Source organism: Coregonus lavaretus (genome assembly GCF_964263955.1).
Source record: "Coregonus lavaretus genome assembly, chromosome: 7".
NCBI lineage: Eukaryota > Metazoa > Chordata > Actinopteri > Salmoniformes > Salmonidae > Coregonus > Coregonus lavaretus.
This window is the reverse complement of record NC_139994.1, coordinates 45,313,704-45,337,488: the sequence shown is the minus strand read 5'-3', so window position 1 is coordinate 45,337,488 and position 23,785 is coordinate 45,313,704. Positions and strand designations below refer to the sequence as shown.

Genomic DNA, 23,785 nt, shown 5'->3' with positions numbered 1-23,785 from the left:
AACCAAGAACCTGATGGTCACTCTGACAGAGCTCCAGACTTCCTCTGTGGAGATGGGAGAACCTTCCAGAAGGACAACCATCTCTGCAGCACTCCACCAATAATGCATTTATGGTAGAGTGGCCAGATGGAAGTCACTCCTCAGTAAAAGGCACATGATAGCCCGCCTAAAGGACCCTCAGACAATGAGAAACAAGATTCTCTGGCCTGATGAAACCAAGATTGAACTCTTTGGCCTGAATGCCAAGTGTCATGTCTGGAGGAAACCTGGCACCATCCCTATGGTGAAGCATGGTGTTGGCAGCATCATGCCATGGGGATGTTTTTCAGTGGCAGGGACTGAGAGACTAGTCAGGATTGAGGGAAATAAAAAGGCTTATATTGTATTGGCTGATGTAACTACATGAAGTTCATGATAATCAGCTGAGATGCCATATTGTGCTTTTCTCCTGCGGGAACATTCAGAATTCACACAGACACACACACACATCAGCACTGACTATAGCTTAATTGTGTATTGTTGTATGTGTGAGCATTAGCTAAGTTAGCTATGCAAAGTGCCAGATAGGTAACCATTTACAGTAACTGCTGTTCATTATTTCTCAGTCAATAAACACCATCAGCCAACAGAAGATCTAGCTAAGTTAGTTACAGAATGTAATGGAGAATTCTAACCCTTTTGCAGCAGGTAGCTCTGTCTGGGCAGCTTCTTGTAGCAGGTTGAGAGGCTAGCTTACTTCCACTAGCTACTACTAGCTAGCATGACTATAGCTAGTAACCAGGTAGGGCTAGCTAGTCAGCCTGCTAGCTAGTCAGTAGCCAGCTAGTGCTAGCTAGCCAGCCAGCCAGCCAACTATTGCTAGCCAGCCAGCCAGCTAGTGCTAAACAGCCAGCCAGCCAGTGCAAGTCAACTTTGTTCAGTTTTTGAGTTTGTTCTATTGGTATGCTAATTTCATAATAAGTTCTGCATCTTAGTTAACATGGGAATTTTTATCTTCCTGTCACACTCACACAGTATAATCCATTATTTGTGCTGTCAATATAGGCTGTAAAGACACCCCCTAAGCGCTGTGAATATTCTATGAGGGGGCGTGTACTTCCGAGTATGAACAAAACGAAAAACGAAAATAAAAAAATGGAATAAATGTTGTTGTTATTTGTTTTCTGTTATTCCATATGCAATTTTGGCACAATAAATAAGAAAACAAGTCAATTTACGATTTTCACTTTTTCAAATTCAGAGAAGATTTTCAAAATCATCCGTTTTCCGTTTTTCGACTATTTTTGTCTTGACTCAGACGTACAGGGGCCGAAGAGGCAAGTGATGCCTGGTTCCTTGAGGTCTAGAGATGCTCTGAAAAGACAATTTTAATATTTTTGGGAAATCAATTCAAAATTGTACAAAATAAAAGACTCATTAGAAAAATAGTTTAACAGTGAATTCCCTTTATTTAGCTTCACCAAACTGGCAAATAGCTAAATAATTTTTAAATATAACATATTTCTACATTCACATGTCCAGTGCTTCACAGGTTCATGAAACATTATGAGTACAAAGAAATACACATATTTTTATGAGCTTACAAAATGTTTTATGCACTTTTTGGTAGCTTACAGAAGCGATTGCACAACCTACTACATCTTAGTTCATTTCTATGTGCATTCATATACTGTATGCTCAGGCGTGTTTATAAAGTCGTTCAGAATAGACAAAATATATGAATATCTTTAAAAACTAAATAAAAAACTATCTGAAATTCCATTATCAAAAGTTATGTACAGTAAGTTATATTGCACTAAAGTGGTGGCAGATGGATTCAAAAGTGTGAATGCATCAGTACCTTTGGCAGTGACAGCCTACTGGCAACTACTTCCTCATCCATTGAAATAACATCAGCCCATTCTTATTCTTATTATAGGCAGCACCAATTATGTATGACATCCCTTTTAGGAAACCATTGAAAACTACACAATCTTGTGTTTCCATATAGCCTATAATTTCCTAATAAGGAACATTCACTGTCATTACTTGCCTTGAACCCACTCTGTGTCACTGTCATTAGTAAGAGCATATTCCTAAATGGCTTTGGTTTGTTGTCTGTCATCAAAAGATCACACATAAATAGATACAGTAGTTCATGAGTAGAGAGAGATTCATTCAAAACACAAATAATAAATTATCGCAAATTGCCTGCCAACCAAGTATTTATTTTTTGACGTTCTGTTTAACGTATTCATCCAAAAGACAGCACCTCCTTCCTCCTAATGCAGTGTTCCCGTTCACAGCATTACTGTATGAGAATAAATAAGGACGATTGTGATAGGTCAGTGTTTGATGTGTGGCGAGATGAGTGATGATGATTGGTTGGAGAGGTCAGAACGGAGGATATGATTGGTCAGTCGGTGTTGATGAAGTAGGTGGTCAGTTCTCCCTTGCCCTTGACGGTGATGACTCCTCTCTTGGTCACACTGAAGCCAAAGGTCTCCACAACCTGAGCTGTTTCCTCGGTCACCTGTAGAGGGATACAGAGAACCATTTAACAAGCGCTCCCTCTCTCTCTCTCTCAAAATGTTTTATCAGTAGATCAGATCATTCAGTCTCTCCCCTCTCTCCACCCCTTCTCTGTCTCTCTTTCCCTCCCCTCTCCATCTCTCTCTCACCTGGATCTTGTCTAGTACTCCAGTGCTGTCCATCCTACTCGCCACGTTCACAGTGTTCCCCCAGATATCATACTGTGGTTTGTGGGCTCCGATCACCCCCGCAATCACTGGACCATGGTTTATCCCTATATAAGGTAAAGGAGATGAGGTGATGAAAAAGTTAGTTGGGAGGGGGGAGATGGCTATCAAATCAAGGGAGTTTAGTTGAAAAAGGCTCAACCATATTGAAGGAGAAAGTCCCTCCTGTCTGACCTCCTCCTGTAATCGAGGAAAGATTAATGGAGTAAGAGTCCATATCTTTCTTGTCCTTCTGGCCATACAGACAGACTCACCAATGCGTAGCTTAAAGCTGTTGAAGGAGTGTTGGTTGATGGACTCCAAGTTGTTCTTCAGAGCGATGGCAAACTCTACCATGCTGCGTACATGGCTGTAGGACACATCACAGTCCTGTAGGTGGAGACAGAGAACACTCAGTCAGAATCAATTGTGAGCTCAGAATTCATTCTGGTTTAACCCGGCTAAGAGAACACTCAGTTAGAATCAATGGTGAGTGCAGCCTTCAGTCTGGGTTTAACCAGACTATGAGAACACAATCACAACACTCAGTCAGAATCCGTACAGGCAGGCAGACAAGAGACCGTGTTCGAATGCATACTTCAGACATGGATTTCCTCCTTCCTAACTTCCAAGAGTTAAGAGCTTTCACTTCATTGATGTGACAAGATTTGATTGGTGAAAGCAATAGGATGATAAGTGACCTTTCTTTTGCTTATCCAATCATGTACAGATCCCTGACTACCTTAGAGAAGGGAGTAAGTAAGGGAGTATTTTTATAAGTATTTGAACAGGACCCAGTGAGGCAGAACAGAGCTGGACACAATAGGCTACTACCAACCTTTCGCTCTTCCCCTATAGCAGGATTGGTCAGACCAGCAGCTGCCATGTAGGTGCTGCCAATAGTCTTAATCTTCTCCACAGAACAGAAATTTGGCTTAGAGAGAAGCTGTTAGAAAGAGAGAATAGAGAGGGGGTCAGTTCATGGTCAGATTACCAGTTGAGGAAAAACTCCTGGCCCTTCTTCCCTTCTGAGTAGTTCCAGCCCAAGCTCTGAAATGGCACCTCATTCCCTATAGTGCACTACTTTTGACCGGAGCCCTATGGGCCCTAGTCAAAAGTAGTGCATTATATAGGGAATAGGGTGCCATTGTTGTACCTCGTCAAAGTCTGAGATTATCTCATTGAGGAAGCGTAGACACTCCAGTCCGTCTCGGTTCACGCTGCTCTCGCTGTAGAACTCCTTAAACTGGGGTACCGAGGCGAACATCACACACACACAGTCACATGACTGGCTGTATAGGTCCTGCAACACAACACACACAAGACACACGTTATATTTACATTTACGTTACATTTACGTCATTTAGCAGACGCTCTTATCCAGAGCGACTTACAAATTGGTGCATTCACCCTATAGCCAGTGGTTAACCACTTTACAAAAGTTTATTTATATTTTTATATTTTTTATCTTTTAAATATTTTATTTTTGTTTACTTTTTTATTTTTTATTTTTTATATCAAAACACTGACACAAACACGTTATATACACAAGCACAAAACACGTTATAACGTCATATCACAAGCACACACATCATATCCCAACACATCCACGTTATATACATCCACAAACATATTATATACATGTACACACACACACAATCATGACGCCTCACTTCGTCCTACCCAAGGCCTTGGTATTTGCACGATCATTTGCACGTTTTTTGCATGATGTGACCCTAACACAGTTACAGCATTGTTGCTGGTGGTAGAGCCCATTTGCCTCACTGACCACTGTACTCTCCAGACCTAGGTTCAAATACTATTTGAAATTGTTAAAATACTTGCTTTAGCCTGCCTGGAGTGCCAGGTAAGTGGGTTTTTTCTATTAGTTATATTGCAACAAGCAAGCTCAATCAAGCACAGCTAAAGTATTTAAAATGATTGCAAATAGTACTTGAACCCAGGTCTGAGACACACACACAGAAGTTTACTTACCTGGTTGCGTATGGCCTTGCCCATGAATTTAGATGCTACATGAAGAGGCAGGACGTTCTTCAGTAGTAGTTTGTTAACGTTCTCCATGGTCTCCATCTCATCCCTCTCAGTTCTGAAACACTGCTCCAGTAGGTACTCCACGCGACAACCCAACTCATCCTGACCAACACACACATCGTTAAACACACACATATACAGTAAATATACACGAACACACATACAAGCAGGATGGCATGGACGCCACAAGCACTCACACACGCCGAAAACAAGCACGCACGTATGAACACACAAAGACATGTCCCGTTACCTGTCGTGCCAGTATGAGGCATGTAAAATAGAAGATGAACAGCCAGACTCCAGCCATGATCTTAGGCTCCTTTAGGACTCCAGGCCTGTGGGAACACACACACACACACTTTGAGACACTATGCAATCATCCCTCTCTCTCTTGTTCTCTCTCTCTGTCATGTCACAGTCTTAAAAAAAAAAACGTACTCTAACACACACATGCATATACTGTCTGACTCAGCCCAGGTTATTAGAGTTTCATACCTTTTGTCTGAGTCCAGATTGTGAATCCCAGACGATAGTAGCATTTTACCTTTATTTATTCAAGCAGCCTATACAAAGCCCAAAGAGATAACCCCGCCTCAGGCTTCATTGACTAATGTATTGAGATACACTTTGGTTTTATGTAACCTAACACAGAGAGTATCAGGCTGTTACTAAAAGTGTGTGTGTACGTGCAGGTGTACATGTTACTATCTGTTATCCAGTCTATCTTGGTGTTGTTGTAGAGCAACGTGTGTGTGTGTGTGTGTTAGTCTTACTTTGTATCGTTGTAGAGCAGGGCCATGTAACAGTCTGAGCGAGGTGCATAGACATGGAGGAAGAGAGCCAGGTAGACTACTACAGCCAGGGTGAGGAGCAACACTTTGACGGACATGCACGTCCTCACAAACACCACCACACCTAGCATAGCCAGTAGGCAGCAGTACAGGTAATACTGTAGGGAGAGGGGAGGGGGGATATGGACAGACAGACAGATAGAGACAGACACAGATGGGAGAGAGGGAGAGAAGAGAAAGATAAAAAAATATATAGATTTTGATATTACTAATGACCGATAATAGGCCCAAGTGTAGTTTTATGCACTGTGACAAGTCCATTTCAATAATGCAAATACAGTTTGTTTGATTGGTTGATTGATTGATTGATTGGTTGATTGAGGAGGTACTTACAGGGACAGTGTACAGGTTGAGGTTCTGTAGTTGTGTTGTGTTGTGGGAGATGGAGGTACAGTTGTTTCCAGGTAGAAATAACTTAGGGTTGAAAAACACAATGGGTCACAGTGTGTGTATGTGTCAGAGTTTGTATCAGTGTATGTGGATTTATATATGTGTGTGTGTGTGTGTGTGTGTGTGCTGACTCACAAAGTTCAGTATGGCCATAAGCAGGGTGATGAGTAGACAGAGGCAGACCAGCAGTAAACGTACCGCTGCCCTTGTAGCCACTCCTTGCGACAGCGACGACACCCACTGTACACTGAGAGGCATCTTAGAGCGCCATATCTGAAAACACCCACACATAAAATACCTGGTTAGAACACTCAAACACTGGAATTGTTAAAGAGAAACATACAGCTCGGGCTGAATCTTAACCTGAATCTCGCTGGGGCTGAATCTTAGGGTTAGTTTTGAGCCGTCGTTAGGGTTAGGTTTAGTGTTACCTTGAGGTATCGAGTGCAGACCACGGAGAGAAGAAGCACTAGAACAGGGAAGGTGACCCCATACGACACAGCCATGGCAACGTTTCTGAGAGAGAGAACGAGAGAGAGATCGAGAGCAATAAAATGAATTCTCAATTTCTCTCCATTGATCCTTAGGCCCTCTACACCTCTTCCCCACTCTCTCTTTTTATCTGGATGTTGTTTGTGGTTGATGCTCACAGTAAATGCAAAACGCTAACTCCTTTTTTATTTCGTTCTCTGCTACATTTGCAAGTTTGCATTGTGACATTTGTATTTGCATCACAACAGTAGTATGTGTGTGTGCATAATGTGCGTTGAAAGGTTTTGTACCTCACACACACTGGATACTCACTTCTGGGAGACGAGCATTTGGACAGTAAACAGAGACACGAAGATGAGAGCCATGCAGCCTACTGACTGGTGTAGACCTTTGACCTCTGAGAGACGAAACTGCAACACACATACAACATACAACACCATTAGCCTATATCATTACACAGACAACACACCCTATAATACCAAACACAACTCAGACATAATCCCCACTAATAAATCAGACACAACACCAGATACACTACCATTACATCAAACTAATACAACAGTCAGTCATAATAGGTTTGGAAATCTGACCCAGTTGTCTTGTTAACAACACAGCTGTCAGTGCTGCCGAAACTGCAATCAAGTTTGACAGAAGGGGGTCCGCCCTATGTTCCCTCAGCCCTATGTTCTCTCAGCCCTATGTTCCCTCAGCCCTATGTTCCCTCAGTATCCACTGAACCAATTCCAATCAAAATTGGCTCAAATGCTTATTGTTATAAGGTAGAAAATGCTGATTATTTCATGTAAGGGTATGGACCTACTGACCATGATCAATCACTATGACCTTGACCTTTTGTCAATATTATCACATTTCAGGAGAAGACCCAGATGCAGACAGTGACGAAGTAACACAAGTTTATTACAAAAACAGGGGGCAGGCAAACGACAGGTCAAGGGCAGGCAGAGGACAGTAATCCAGATCAGAGTCCAAAAGGTACAGAATGGCAGGCAGGCTCAGGGGCAGGCAGAATGGTAAAAAATCGGGAAAACTTGAAAACAGGAACTTGAAAAAGAGGCGCAAGGGAAAAACCGCTGGTAGGCTTGATGAAACAAAACGAACTGGCAACAGACGAACAGAGAACACAGGTATAAATACACTGGGGAAGATGGGCGACACCTGGAGGGGGGTGGAGACAATCACAAAGACTGGTGAAACAGATCAGGGTGTGACAAATATTACAGCAGCCCGCATTGCATTTTCTGAAGAAGAAAAAATCGATCTCAGCATCTACTCAATACATTTTTATAATGATTGTGTCAACTCATATGGCCTAGGACCCACTGTGTCACGATCGTTGAAGGAGGAGGACCAAGGCGCAGCGTGGAATGCGAACATATTTATTAAATAATGATCACACGAACAAAACGATAACGTGACGTCCTTGGTTACATACACAAACCAACACGGAACAAGAAACCACACCAAATGAATGCCAAACGGCTACCTAAGTATGGCTCCCAATCAGAGATAACGAGCTACAGCCGTCTCTGATTGGGAGCCACCCTGGCCAACATAGAAATACAAAACACAAAGAAACAACACACCCTGGCTCAACATAACAGAGTCCCAGAGCCAGGGCGTGACACACTGAAATATTGAATCACTGGTGACGACATGAATTTGGAAAATGGCTCTTCCTCTCATTCGGGTTGACGACCCCTGGTTATAACTGACGTAACATGGGCCTGAGGAAACAGGGCTGAGAGAACAGACATGGTCCTGACAGAAGAGATATTAGCCAAATGGGATCTGTATTGGTATTAGGGCTAGTAAAGGTTTATGTACATGGTTTGGCAGTCAATCAATTACATTTTTGAAGTGAACCCAGACCTCTCCTTGACCATTTTCAACTGAAATTGTTAATTATTAACTGCACTAGCTAACTTAGTTCGTTGCTAGCTTGGTTAGCTCATTGCTAGCTAGATTGATAAAACAGTTCTGGCAATATACTTTTTTTCAGCTAGCTAAATTGTACAGCCAGCATTTTGTCTAAATTGATCCTCATACAATAACCAAACGATTGGATAAACAAATCATTTGTGAAATCCCGATGTAATGCAGCAGATGACATTGGGTGAGTTTAGAATTCTCAAACCATATGGTAGGATATGAAAAAAGCAGCTTCCATTTGATTGGCTGTTGCAAGCAATTAAAATTGTGCGTTTTAGTTGCTTCGTGTATTAGCAATGTTGCTTGAAATCATGTCACTTGCCACGGCAACTAAAATTGCGTGAAAGTTGCATTGTGTAACTACAGCCTAAAAGGGTTCAATGGCTTGCTTCTTGGCCCTCAAAAAGGTTCTAAATAGAACCGCAAAGCACCCTTATTTTTTAGGAGCGTACCGTTATACCAGACCGATCACAACATACAACACAGACACTAACACCACACTTCAAAAGACAAATCTAACACACAGACATGTCACAAAACATAACTATTACATAACAAATTAAACACAGCAGCATAAAAACTCCCACCTGTTTCTCCAGCTTTAGGTCATTGAATAACAGTGTGAAGCAGTTCAGCTTCTTTTCCCTCCGCCTGTGATAGATAGAATAAGAGAAGACAGGAGACAGATACTAGAGAAAATAACAGAACACAACAGAAAGGTCTTACAGCTATGGAAAAACACTTACCCTGCAGCGTCTATGGTATCTAACGACCCTCTTATGCCATCGTCCAGGACTTGACTGGTACTAAGGAAGGATTATTTTGATTAATTAATAAAAATGACACTTATACAACGATGGGAAAATAATTCAAACTAAAATAGAAAAGCTGGTTTACCTGTTGGAATCGGGAAGAGTAGGTGGTCTATCCTACAAACAAACACACACACACACAACCACACAGTCAACAAAACACGCACACACACACACACACACACTGTTCGAGTTCACTCTGAATATATAAGATTAACTCCGTCAGTGGTGAAAGACTGACAGAAGAGAAGCAAAAAAACTGTTCAATGATTTGTTTTGTAAGGACATTGTGAGGATTGCTAAGGAGAAATGGTCATGAAAGGCATAAGAGTGAGTGGGAGAAAGGGTGTCTGTGTTTGTGAAAGTATGTCATGCATGTGTGTGTAATGGGAGAAGGTAGTAGAAGGGACTAACAGGGTCATGTTCATTTTGGCACACAATGGTAAACGCTTTAAAATGAGTGTTTCTTGTTGGACAAGTCCAGGTATTTTCTCCCTCCCTGTTTCAGTTTACTTCCATGTGGTGCCTAATGACCCTGGTATGTTACTTACTTAGGAATATGAGTGGGTGGGATGGGATACGGGGTGTGTGTTTGTGAAAGCATGTCGGCATGATCGTGTGTGAATGGCATAAGTGTGGATCAGCGTTGAGTCTGTGTGCATACGTGTCTGAGTGAACATAGAAGGTAGGCGGGTTCAACAGGTACATTACTCACTGCGGACGGCTGTGATTGGTTCGTGCTGGCGCAGCTCGGGGTGATTGGCAGCTGGGTGGGTGTGGCCTCAGGATTGCTGAGGTCAGAGAATGGACTGATGGTCTGCCAGGACTGCAGGTACTGAGACATCCTCACTGAGGCTCGCTGCTTACGACCACTGACCGTCAGGGTGTTAGTCTGGAACACACCCAAACATCAGCGATGCAGGCATGCACACTAGGGCTGACCCCATTTAGTCGACTAGTCGATTATTCGGTCGATAGGCTGTTGGTCGACCAAAATGTTATTAGTCGAACAGTATATATATTTTGTATGGCACATGAGACACCTGTCTGATTCACGCCTGTCTCAGTGGACTAATCCATTGTGGAGGCACACCAGTATCCCCAGTAGTACTTTTACCGTTAATTCTCATAATTTGTCATCTACAATGCTTGTCTGGTTATGGTAATTTCTGTTCATGCATTCAATATATTATTACTACAGTCTTTTACAGTTCTCATTGTTGGAGTGGACACGTTGTTTGCGGACCGCACAACCTATAGGCTACACTTGTGAGGAACAAGTTTTGGTTTATTTCATTCCATTTAGGAGTTGTCAATGTATTAATTATATTTATATAATTATATAATTTATTGATATCAATGAATCCTGTCAATGTTGAGTAAGCACCTGATTATACATTGAAGTAGGTCTGGGCTACCTGGCCTGAAACAAATGTAGGCCTATAAATGTGCCCATTTGGGGATCTGATAGTATTTCTGATTGTCTTAACTCACCACCACTGTGGAACTTCTCAAAGTAATTTTTTCATCACCTCAAACAGCAAGTAAACAAAGTCTGTTTTTACATAGCCTATTTGAAAAATCTTTCCAGCTAACCACTCAGCGTGAAATGGGGGAAGAAATGTAATGCTCTGATCTGGTGGAAATGTTATAAAATAGGCCTAACTGATTACTTCTCCTTTGCGCAAATAGCCTACATCTATGTCTGTCTGGAGCTCACTGGAGTGGGAAACTCTGAGGGCCCAGAATATTTGATACAATGTTGCAAGTTTGCTTGCATGAGCTTCAACCCCAGCCAGTAGTTGATACAATGTTTCAAGTTCCTTGCAGACAGGCCATGTGTAGCCAATGTGATTTATAGGATATTTATTTTTATCAGGATATTTTCTACCTGCAGGCGGCAATGTTTTTATTTGTTGGCTTTATGTAAACTATTTTTTACATAGTTGGAAATAGAAGTTACTTTTAGAATTTCGATTTTGAGAAATGAAGACTTTGTTATAAATTAAATGAAACTGATCCACGAAAATGTGCATATAAAAATCATAACTGGCAAGCAGATCGGTAGAAATGGAAAAGTTTGCCGACCCCTGGTGTAGCCTATTAGGAGCGTAACAGCAGAATCTGCGAAGGCCTGCAGTAGCAGGAGGAAGAGGGTTGGTAACAGGTATTTCTTCTTATGGTTAGGCTATCTTGATCTCTGGCTCCCTCCAGTCATTTGTGTGTCTTAATGATTGAATCACACTGCACACACACACACACACACACACACACACACACACACACACACACACACACACACACACACACACACACACACACACACACACACACACACACACACACACACACACACACACACACACAGTCTTTTACAGCTAACCTTGTGGGGACACACAATTCAGTCCCATTCAAAATCCTATTTTCCCTAACCCTAAACCTAACCCTAACCCTAACCCGCACTCTTACCCTCACCCTAACCCTAGCTCCTAACCCTAACCCTTAATGTAATTCTAACCCTAACACTAATTCTAACCTTAACCCTAAACCCGCTAAAAATAGCATTTGACATCGTGGGGACTAACAAAATGTCCCCAGTTGGTCAAATTTTTGTTCATTTACTATTCTTGTGGGGACTTCTGGTCCACACACACACACACACACACACACACACACACACACACACACACACACACACACACACACACACACACACACACACACACACTATCCCCTTGTGTTTCATTATCAGGGAAGTAGGCAGGCATACCCACACAGCCACATCAGTGATGCATACATTTTTGTACACGTGCAGGCATTTAAGAGAATATAAACGCGTACATACACACACAGATACAAGGACAGGCTTTCTAAAACATGCACATTGCACACACCTCTCCCTTCTTCTTAGAGGTGGTATCTTCCTTATGGGGGTCGATCACCAGGTAGGTTTTCCTCCCCTTTAGCAGAGCATCCCGGCTCCCCCCGTCAGTGTCCTCCATTTGGTACACCCCAGCTAAGTGTCCCAGTGTCTCCTCTGTAATGTGGACACGCCTTGGGTGGGAAACATTGCAAATAGAAATGTAATGAATAGAACTGGCACAATTCCTTATTCTGCATGGCAAACAATCATATCTGTTTTACCTAAGGTATTTCTATCTGAATGATCTGTTAAATTGTGCCCTGCCTCCTGAACACACATTTGCAGAAAGTATATTTGCATAAAGATATCACAACACACAAACATAATAACATATGTATACCACATTTATTACATATTTACAATAATTTATAACACATTTATGTCATCTTATTACACATTTATAACAGTTTATAACACAGATTATAACACAAACACATGCATTTCCTGGTTCCTTACCCTGGCATGCCCCCAGACTCCATATGGTTGGCCAGGGTCACGTCATGTGACCAGACGTCGTACTGCCACTTCTGTAGACCAATCACGCCACAGAGAACGTTGCCGGAGTGCACACCCACTCTCATACTGATCTCCACACCAGTAGCCTCCCGTAGTTTACTACAGAGATATAACATGGTTATAACAATCAGCCAGGACCTCAAACCAATGTTATACAGATTATGTTAAATTATTTTAGCATTTAAATCACAAGGTGATATATCAGAATAGAGCAGATAAAGTGATTCATAGATAAAGTAGATAAGCACATGTGATTGAGATTAATCATTTAAATATCTACATGATATCATATACATTTATGTGATAACATGTATAAGCAATTCACAAAAGTGATTCTCAGAGGTGATACACATGGAGTTGATTGACACATTGAATGACAGTCAGATAAAGATAAAAGAGAGCAAATTATATATAAGTGGTGATGGAGAGAAGTGACTGAATTATTGATTGATTGATTGGCAGACTGACTTGATAGCAGTGCACATGTCAAGTCCCATCTGAACACAGTTCCTGGCGTGGGTTGGGATTGGGTCTGGCAGACCGGACACACAGTAGTAACAATCACCCAGGATCTTTATACGCAAACACTCGTTCTTCTGGAGAGAGAAAGGGGGAGAGGGGTGGATGGGTATAGGGAAAAAGGGGGTAGGAGAGAGAGAGAGACAGAGACAGAGACAGAGACAGAGAGACAGAGACAGAGACAGAGAAAGACAGTAATAGTCAAGTCGTCTCAGTAAATTTGCACTACATCATAGGGATCCATTGTGGTTGAGATAATGTCTTGAGAGAATCTCTTGCTAGCCAAAACATTTCTATACCTATACATCCAGCCCAGGGCACGGTGAGGGGAAAGGTGACTGACTGATTGGCTAAGGGAAACTCTCACCTTGGCAATGTCATCGAACCTGCCGAAGAGCTTATTGAGGACTCCCACCAGCTCCTCAGGAGAACAGGTACTGGCCAGCTTAGTAAACCCCACAATGTCAGCATACAGAATACTATTGAGTGAAGGACACAACAGGGATGGTAGTGACCAGGTATAGACCCTGGGATAGGTCTGCTTTAGCCCTCTCAGCTAAAACCTGGAAGTTAACAAAAGCCCTCAGGGCCCATATTCAAAAAGCATCTAAAAGTAGGAGTGCTGATCTAGGATCAGGCCCCCTCTTTCCGTGTAAAACTGTTCCTAGATCAGCATTCTTACTCTGAGACACTTTATGAATACGGGCCCAGGTCTCAGACAAGGTTATATTCATCAGATTATGTATTGTGTTGTGTGTATAAGCACACATTTCCTCACCTGACATCTTTGTGTTGCCGGATGTACAGACTGTGGAAGTTCTGTCCTTTGTCTTTATTCTCAGACAGTCGTTTGATGATCTCCGTCTTCAGCTCCATGGCGATATATCGTGGCAACACAGACAGCAGGAGGTGCTCCTGTTGTCAAGGGGAAGGGCATGAGGAGGGTTTGTGTGTTCATTGATTAAATGATCAAACTATTGACTTACAGTAGCAGACTGTTTGCATGCAGGTCATAAAGGTGGGCATCTAGGACTGAAACCTCTCTTGGAAGATGATGCCTTTTAATGGGCTCTGAGGGGATTGATTAATAGGACTATAGAGTTTAATTGAGTTCAGTTGAGTTAAACTGAAGTTTAATTGATTCAGCTACCTGCTGGTGTTTTTGTATGTCCCTCTGGGAGCGCACGGCGCTGAACCTCTCTTTCTTCTTACTGGACTTCCTGTGGGCATGCTCAGTCTGCCACAGGTGAAACACTCCCACACAGTTCACACACAAAAACAACACAGTGTTGGCCACCAGCTGTCAGGGAGGGAGAGCGGGGAGGAGGGGGAGAGAGAGACATTTTTTATAAAAATGTATTTAACCAGGCAAGTCAATGAAGAACAAATTCTTATTTGCAATGGGAGTGGCGAGAGGGAGGGAAAGAGGGGGGAGGGGTTAGAGGGGGGAGGGGTTGGGTGGGTAGATGAGAGAGTAGGAGATGGAGGGAAAGAGAGTGAGAAAGATAGTGGGGGCAGATCGACAGGGAGAGAGGATAAGGAGAGAGAGATAGAGGGGTGGGAGAAAGAAAGGGAGAAAGGTTAGAGTAGCATAGCAGCGGTGGTTCTTACAACACTGTGTTTACTTATCATTGTTCAGTAAAATAACAGAATCGCCATGCTGCACCAAGCTGATCTTAGACACACAAACAACATAGAAAACAGTGTGTTGTGGACTGTGCTATGGTACACAGTGTCCTGGTGGATTTGAATAGGCATGCTATCAGACGATGCAAATGTGTGTGTTTACTGTAACTTATTATTTCGTTCTCTGCAGCTCATTTGCAAAAGTTTGCCTGTGACCTTTCCATTTGCAGCACATTTAGTGTGGGTCTTTCTTTCATACTATGGCACCAAACTGAGCCAAACCAAGCTCTACTGCACTGGACTTCATGGGTACACAACCATTATAGTTGCCGGAACCAAATCCAAAATGACAATATGAAAATAAAATATTTGATTTGCGTCGGCACAATAGTGTGAATAGGGTGTCTGTGTCTATCTATGTCTATGTGTGTGTCTATATATGTCTATGTGTGTGTGTGTGTGTGTTTTACTATTACTTTTACCTGCACTGCCAGGTCTGGTGTGTCAGGCCTAGTGACGGGAACGTAGACACTGATGATGATGATGTGTGACACACTGGTCCCTATGCCCACCATCAGAGCCCAGGCTAGGGACAGAGGCAGCACCGTGTACACACACAGAGACAGGAAGAGGAAGAACGCTACCTGTAGAGGGAGGAAGGGAGGGAAAGAGAGAGAGACAGTGAAAGAAAGTTCAATACACCGCATGGACAGAAATATAACTCATATAAAGATACATTTAATACACAAGACCTCGAACCAGAGAGACAGAGCTCCTCCACATTGCCTCGCCACAGCTAGCCACGTCTCAGAATAAGAGTGCTGGTCTAGGATCAGTTTCCCCTTTTAGATTATAATCAATAAGATTACATGGACAGGGAGGACCTGATCCGAGATAAGCACTCGCACACTGAGACACTTTGTGAATACAGGCCCTGACCTGCTCCTCCCCCCTCATTCATTCTCCACCTCCCCCCATCCCTATCTTTGACCTGCTCCTCACCCGACTCCCCCTACCCTTCCAACCCTTCCCTCAACCTGGCCCCTTCTCCTGTCTGACCTGTTCCCATGCGGTGACGGGCCCTCCGGTGAAGGTGAAGACTATGGCTGTGACATACAGGGCCCCCCAGAGGCAAAGTGACAGCGCTCCTCCACACCGCCTCACCACGGCCAGCCAGGGCAGGGCCACCAGCAGGGCTGTGCTCACACACAGCACCACACAGACCACGGACAGGGCCCCTACATGGACACTGATGTTCTGGAGAGGAGGAGAGGGAGAGCGAGTTAAACACTGCAACATACACCACACTGATACTCCGTAGAGGGAGAGAGAGAAGGGACAATAGAGAAGATTGAAAATGGCAAATATTTTATTAATTCAATTATAATTATATCTAGAATCCAATACAGCACCTCAACGCTTAATTTACCTCCCCATCCTCCTAGCTCTTACCCCTGGCTACTGTACCCCCTCCACACATCCTCCTCCCACCCACTCTCTCGCCCTGGAAGTGGCTGGGATGAGATTGATGATAGCCACACAGAAGCCCATACTATCCCCCCCTCCCCCCCACCTATCTCACCCTGCCGGTGGCTGGTATAAAGATGATGATAGCCACACAGAAGCTCATACTCCTTCCCCACTACCTCCCTCCTACCCCTCCATCTCCCCCTCTACCCCCTACACCCCCCCCCCCCCCTCTCTCACCCTGCCGGTGGCTGGTATAAGGATGATGATAGCCACACAGAAGCCCATGGCCAGCAACAGTCCAGGCAGCATGGCTGGCGTCTCCTCCAGGCACCTTATGAGAGAAGGGTTTATTTCAATAAAGTCAACATAACTTTGGTATCAATAGCATCGAAGGCTAAATTATTTTACAAAATTGACGATTTCCATAAATGTGAAGCATAAACACACACTGGAATTATGCAACAAACAATACACATTTCAAATACATGTTTAGTGCAGAGCCGTGGTGTAGTGGAAACATTCCACGGCATATGTCACATGTACTACTTTCCACCGGAGACAGGGGTTCAATCCCTGTGTCCACTGTTTCTCCCACTTGCCTGTCTCCCTCCTTGATTTCTTGCTGTTTGAATAAAATAAAGTGTAGAAAAATACCTACAGAATTATATTAAATAATTCAAATACAGATTTAAAATGTAAAAATCAGACAGACCTTATGAAGGCCTTGTGCACTGCTCTGTAGCAGCAGCACACCCCCTCTGCTACACTCCTCTTTGAGGGCAGTGTACCATCGCCTTCGCCCCCCTCCCTGAGGTTCGGGGTGTCGTCCCATGTGATGTCGGGCGCAGGGGCCGATTGGTTGAGAGGGACTGAAGTTTCCGATCTAGAAGTGGAAGTGTCGTCGGATGGGATTTCGGCGGTTGTGTGGTTGTCGTGGTTACGTCTGCAGAGGGTTGTTGTGGAGTCCATCATGGCCAGATCAGGATTGTGATTGTGTGGGTTTGTTTTTAATTTAAAGGCATCTTCGGTAAAGTCTGTGTTGTCAGGACTGGCAGTGCATGTAACATCCTTGGGAGCCTTCATTTTGAATTCAGTGCTGTCAGGGAGAAAATCAGTACTCTTTTTGTCCAAAGAATCTTCATCGTTGACTTTGACGCTATCATCTAAATGATCATAAGTGTCAGTGGTCATTTTAGCGCTATTATTATCAAAGTCAGTGCTGGAGTTGGTGTTGTCATTCATCAAAGTGTCTGTTTTAATGTCAGTGCCATGGTTACCAGTGCTCACAGTAGAAGGGACCTCTGGAGATCCTTGGAAAGACGATTGGGCCTTGAGTGGTTCCGGGGCTAGCTCCACCTTAGCCACGCCCACCTCTATGTAGACCCGAAACTCGCTGTGCTCTGATTGGCTCTCGGACTCACCGTTGACCTCATCTCTGAAGTCATCACATTGAGTCCTAATGTCAATCGTTTTAGCTGTGATGTTGTTCCTTTGCGTGATGATGTTACCGTCCTCATCTTCTTCTGCAATCTGACGTTCTCTGGTGTCAGCATTGTCTGTTGTGCTACTGGTCAAATACTCCAGCTCCATGCTTGTGTCTTGCTCATCTCCCCTGTCTCCCCTGCCTCCCCCATTTCCCACACCAGCAAACCCACTACCAGTCCTGTGGATGTCTCCCGTTCTGTTTCCCCCAATCACCAAGTATCGCTCAGGGTCGTCCTGCATGGTACTTTAGTGCTTATCTCTATGTCCTTGTTGTCAGGGAAAGGTGACTGAAGGACAAAACGAAAGACAGAGTCACTGTATAGTCCCTTCAGGTCCTCTGGATAGTTCTAAGACATGTTACAAGCACAATGTCGTCTTCCTTGGATGACTGTAAGTCCATATGGAAATGGAGGAATGTTTCACTGTCAAAATGGATAAAGATGAAAAGTTATTCCAAAACCCACCCATAATCCTCAGCGTTGAGTCATGCTAACCACTACTGCTAACAGACCATAATTCTATTACCACTTATGCTACCCACATTTGCTAAAGCTAACCACTTGTTATTTATGCTAACCAAGCCATAATGCTAACCACTACTTTCCTAAATACAATCCTTTCTCTTTTCCAATAAAGAATTGTATTGGAAAGCTTTAAAAACCCACTACTGTCCTAAACACAGCTTTTCTCTTCTCCAATCAAGCAATAAATGAGGCTGTTTGGTTGACTGCTGTCAATCAGGTTTTTAATGCCATTAGATTACATGTTTCCCAGTCGTGTTAAACAAGTTCTGCTAGATGAAGTTGTTTCCTCATTCACTCTGATGACAGAGGTGAAGTTTCCACTAGGTACAGAAATGCAAAACTGACCCAAGATCAGCGTTTAGAGTCAACTTCCCCCCCTTACACCAACTGATGACTCCACTAATGCAGACCTGGGTTCAATTAGTATTTGAAATAATGCTTGAGTGACCTTGCCGGCCTTATTGGACCAATATAATAGTTCCAAACCTGTAAACCCCACCCATCTGGCACTCTAGGCAGGCTAGAGCAAATGCTTGAAGTATTTGAAAGATTTCAAATAGTATTTGAAACCATGTCTGTTCTGACACTCCCTGTCCCACTCACTGTTGGTCTGTGACATGATAGTGACGCACCCCTAGCAATTATCATGACATTCATTCATGTCTTCCTTCTCTCTCTCTCTCTCTCTCTCTCTCTCTCTCTCTCTCTCTCTCTCTCTCTCTCTCTCTCTCTCTCTCTCTCTCTCTCTCTCTCTCTCTCTCTCTCTCTCTCTCTCTCTCTCTCTCTCTCTCTCTCTCTCTCTCTCTCTCTCTCTCTCAAAGAGCAATATGTGAATGAGGAGAATTCTAAACAAATGAACAAAAACTATATTCAACTGCATTTCATGAATTTACGAAAAATGTATCAACCCCTACAAAAATGCCCATTAATCATAATCCACATAATAATTCACATTTCCTGTTGCTGCAGGATTTATTTTCCTGCTGTTGCAGGTAGAACCCTTTTGGGTTCCATGAAGAAACACTTTCCAAGGTTCTCCAATGGGGAGAGCCAAAGAACCCTTTTGGAACCCATTTTTCTAAGAGTGTAGGAAGGTAGCACACACTGTTGAATTACTTTCATACAAAGATCACGGCTATCAGTAACAAAACATCAACAACTGTTAAAAGTTAAAAGTCGAAAACAGTATCCTACCTTGTTTTTCAAGTTGTTTTATGTTAGTCTGGCTGACTGTTGCTCGCTCTCTCCCCTCTCTTTTTCTCTCTCTCCCTCCTTCTTCCTCTCTGCTGCTCTATGTAGCGCTCGCAGGTCCATGTCTCATTTTCCTATCCTCCTTTTTTATGACCTTATCTGTTTTCCTCCTCCATCTCCTCTACCCTTTTGCGCTTTCCTTCTCTTTCTTTCTATCTGTTCGATTGATTTGAAACCCAACATACATCAACACATCTGAACTGAAACCATGAACCCTTGAGTTCAAACATAATCTAAACATCATTTTAATTCACAACTGTACAATATCACATCCATGATTTAAAGCCACACTCTGTAATTTGAACAACAACAAAACAGCAGCCTGCCACTTGGTTTGCTATAAAACTGAGGGATGGCACTAGGGAAATGTAACCACTCTCAAATTCAATTGAACTATAACGCATGAGGAATTTAAAGTGATATTCAATTAGATATTCTGCTCAAAAAATTGCAGAGTGGCGCTTTAAGCAAATAAGTGTGTATGTGTGTGTGTGTGTGTATGGCTGCATCCCAAATTGGCCCTAGTCAAAAGTAGTGTACTATAAAGGGAATAGGTTGCCACTTAGGACGCAGCCTATGTGTGCACAGACAAGTGCGTATGTGTGTTACAATGAAAAGTCCCTGCACCAGCTATGCAAATACACTGAGGTAAACATTGATGAACGAGAGAGAAGGAAGGGAGAGAGGAAGGGCAAGGGGAGAGGAGAGAGGGAAGAGAGAGGAGGGAGAAAGGAAGGGAAGAGAGGGAGGGAGAAAGAGGAGAGAATGATGGCAAAGGAAGAGAGGAGTTTCAGCTTTCCATGGTGACATCATAAAGCAGTAAATTGGTTAAAAGACCAATAACAAAGATAGTTCCAAAACTCTCTGCCAATAACAGCTAGTTTTCAGTTTTCACCTCCCCACTCCCAGACAGTCCTAGCTAAATTATTGCTTGAAAAATAGCTTAAAAAGCAATTTTTTGACATTTTAATGGAAATCTATTACAGTAAGGTACCCAGAAATGATATGATATTGCTATAAAAAATGGCTGCATACACATGACAGTTATAATAAAGCGTTACCTCTATATCTTGATGCAGATGATCCTTATCTGGTGTCTTATCTAGTTTATAGGATCACAAAGAGATTAAATGAGGTTATTCTCCATTCAGATTGAACCCATAAATAATCGTAAGTATAGCTAAAGTTATAAAGTAAGTATAACTCTTGAAATAATCCACTGTTATAAATATGTCAACAGTTTCTCAACATCAGTACATTAAAACCAGAAACCATGATACACTCACCTCGCTCTCTTTCTCTTTCTCTCCCTCTGTCTGTCGAGAGTCTGTGTGTGTGTGTTGCCTATTCTTTAGGAGCGTTCATAAAATAGTTGGCGGTTCCATTTTTCCTCGGCCAAACTTGACAAACCAGTCCTAGATCACCACAAGCTACATAATGAAATGTACAGAATAGACAAGAATAGACTAGAATCTAAAGAGACTTGTTTGTCCTAGACTTTAAATTATGGTTGAAATTACAGAGTGGGGCTTTAAATCATGGATGCGATATCATACAGCTATGGATTAAATTGATGTTTAGATTATGTTTGACATCAGGAGCTACGTAACAACATGTCTAGAATGGAATAGAATTTATGCCCAAGAGACTTGTTTTCTTGCATGTCAGAAACAAATGTATTGTCAGGTGAATTCTCCTTAAATGTACATTTAATTGACACTACCATTGAATGTGTAACAGGCAATTGTAGATTATATGATGTTACAGGTATAATACAGTATGTAAACAAAAACATACACAGTAAAACCTTATCAAATAAAGAATCTTTAATGCTGTGAAACATATTAAAGTTACATAACCAATCAATACATAATCAATCACATAATGAAGCAAACCAACCAACCAACCAACCAATCAGTCAACTTATAAACCAATTGGTCAACTGTTCAACCAATTAGATAATAAACAACCATTTACACATTCTCCTTGTGGGGACTGTTACATTAAACCTACAGAATAAATACAACTCCAGAATAAATATAGGAATACAACTTTTCTTCCCATAGAATGTAAATTGGACCATGCACTATTTTTGTGAAGATAGTTGTTTACAAACTGAGAAACAATAATGCCCAATAACAATAATCAATAAAAAGGAAGCTGAAACCTTTGAAATGTCACATAACCTAAATGCAATTTGACATTATAATGTATGAGTAATACAATTGACCCATTGTTGGCTATAAAGAATAGGATATAAAGGATAGGATATATGTTTTTTTAAATGTAAAAGTAAGGAAAAACTAAGGGGAAGTGATTGACATGCAAGCCCATATATCATTTCCATATTGGTTCAAATTAGGTGAAGGTTAGGGTTAAGGTTAAGGTTACGGTTAGGGATAAGGGGTTGGTTAAGGTTAGGGTTATGGTAAGATCAGATTTAGGTTTTTAGTAGTCAGGCTGTTAATAGGATGTTCGTCAGAAAAGTCCCCTTAAGTCTTTCCTGTAATACACTGAACAAAAATATAAATGCAACATGTAAAGTGTTCGTCCCATGTTTCATGAGCTGAAATAACAATTCCTGAAATTTTCCATACGCACAAAAAGCTTATTTCTCTCAAATTTGGTGCACAAATTTGTTTACATCCCTGTTAATGTGCATTTCTCCTTTGCCAAGATAATCCACCCACCTGACAGGTGTGGCATATCAAGAAGCTGATTAAACAGCATGATCATTACACTGGGGACAATAAAAGGCCACTTTAAAATGTGCAGTTCCGTTACACAACACAATTCCACAGAGGTCTCGTTTTGAGGGAGCGAGCAATTGGTATGCTAACTGCAGGAATGTTCACCAGAGCTGTTACAAGATAATTGAATGTTAATTCCTCTAGCATAAGCTGCTGATGAGTATTTCTGTCTGTAATAAAGCCCTTTTGTGGGGAAAAACTCATTCTGATTGGCTCTGCCTGGCTGCCAAGTGGGTGGGCCTATGCCCTCTCAGGCCCACCCATGGCTGCACCCATGCCCAGTCATTTGAAATCCATTGATTAGTGCCTAATGAATTCCTTTCAATTGACTGATTTCCTTATAGGAACTGTAACCCAGTAACATCTTTGAAATTGTTGCATGTTGCGTATATATTTTTGTTCAGTAAATTTACAGTTCATCCTTCATACTCTGATCAGTTTCTTCTCCTTTCTTTTTCCCCTTTTCTTCCTTGTGCAAGATCGTTCTATCGGGCTGCTCCTTCCATCTCAGTTTGACGCCATCAGACATCCCCTTCTCCCTCAGCTCTTTCTTCATCTGAGTAACACAAACAGCATTTTGTTTACTGACTACTGACTATGCAGCCAGCACTGGCTAACACTTTACTGTCCGCCCCCTTATGTATGCATTCATACAGCCTTTATAACAGCTACATAAGACATTATAACATCAGTCAGTCATAAACATTATGAACAATGGCATAAGGTGTTATAAAGGTACTTGTAATGCTATTTTAGATGACAGGCAAATCTGTACTAGATGGCCAGAGCAGTAACCATTGATCACACTAACGTGGCTCTAATTCCTCAAAGAGGAAGAGATTCACCTGCTGTAAGATGGCCTCCTGCATGGCAGGATCAGTCAGGTCCATGTTCTGGTCCTCTCTCACCACCTGCTGTATTTTGGTTTACTTGTTGGTAGCCCAGTAGTTGCTTGTGTAGTTGTTGTCATAGTAGGAGCTGCGGTTGTCATAGTATACAATAATATATGCCATTTACTCCTCCCTGCTGAATCCCCCCCCCCCCCCTCCTCCTCCCTCTCTGTGGATGACTTTGTCAACCATTTTGAAAAGAAGGTTGACGACATCCGATCCTCGTTTGTTAAGTCAAATGACACTGCTGGTCCTGCTCACACTGCCCTACCCTATGCTTTGACTTCTTTCTCCCCTCTCTCTCCAGATGAAATCTTGCGACTTGTGACGGCCGGCCGCCCAACAACCTGACCGCTTGACCCTATCCCCTCCTCTCTTCTCCAGACCATCTCCGGTGACCTTCTCCCTTACCTCACCTCGCTCATCAACTCATCCTTGACCACTGGCTATGTCCCTTCTGTCTTCAAGAGAGCGAGAGTTGCACCCCTTCTCAAAAAACCAACACTCGATCCCTCCGATGTCAACAACTACAGACCAGTATCCCTTCTTTCTTTTCTCTCCAAAACT

General features: G+C 42.5%; 1 protein-coding gene across 1 annotated transcript; it reads right to left on the bottom strand.

Annotated features, from left to right (window-relative positions):
* Window positions 1-1,427: 1,427 nt before the first annotated feature.
* Window positions 1,428-20,919, bottom strand: LOC311132920 (adenylate cyclase type 4). The gene is made up of 28 exons (XM_084166305.1): window positions 20,865-20,919; window positions 20,640-20,680; window positions 17,031-18,225; window positions 16,556-16,649; window positions 15,908-16,105; window positions 15,331-15,492; window positions 14,373-14,522; window positions 14,001-14,137; window positions 13,590-13,701; window positions 13,172-13,299; window positions 12,644-12,802; window positions 12,159-12,318; window positions 9,980-10,156; window positions 9,350-9,381; window positions 9,199-9,258; window positions 9,040-9,103; window positions 6,815-6,912; window positions 6,442-6,526; window positions 6,146-6,283; window positions 5,954-6,034; window positions 5,543-5,718; window positions 5,020-5,104; window positions 4,713-4,871; window positions 3,874-4,020; window positions 3,556-3,663; window positions 2,993-3,107; window positions 2,661-2,785; window positions 1,428-2,512 (listed from the first exon to the last, which is right to left on the bottom strand). Exons 3-28 carry the CDS (start codon window positions 18,041-18,043, stop codon window positions 2,396-2,398), a joined length of 4,080 nt encoding a protein of 1,359 aa, XP_084022431.1. The 5' UTR covers window positions 18,044-18,225; window positions 20,640-20,680; window positions 20,865-20,919; the 3' UTR covers window positions 1,428-2,395.
* Window positions 20,920-23,785: the final 2,866 nt, after the last annotated feature.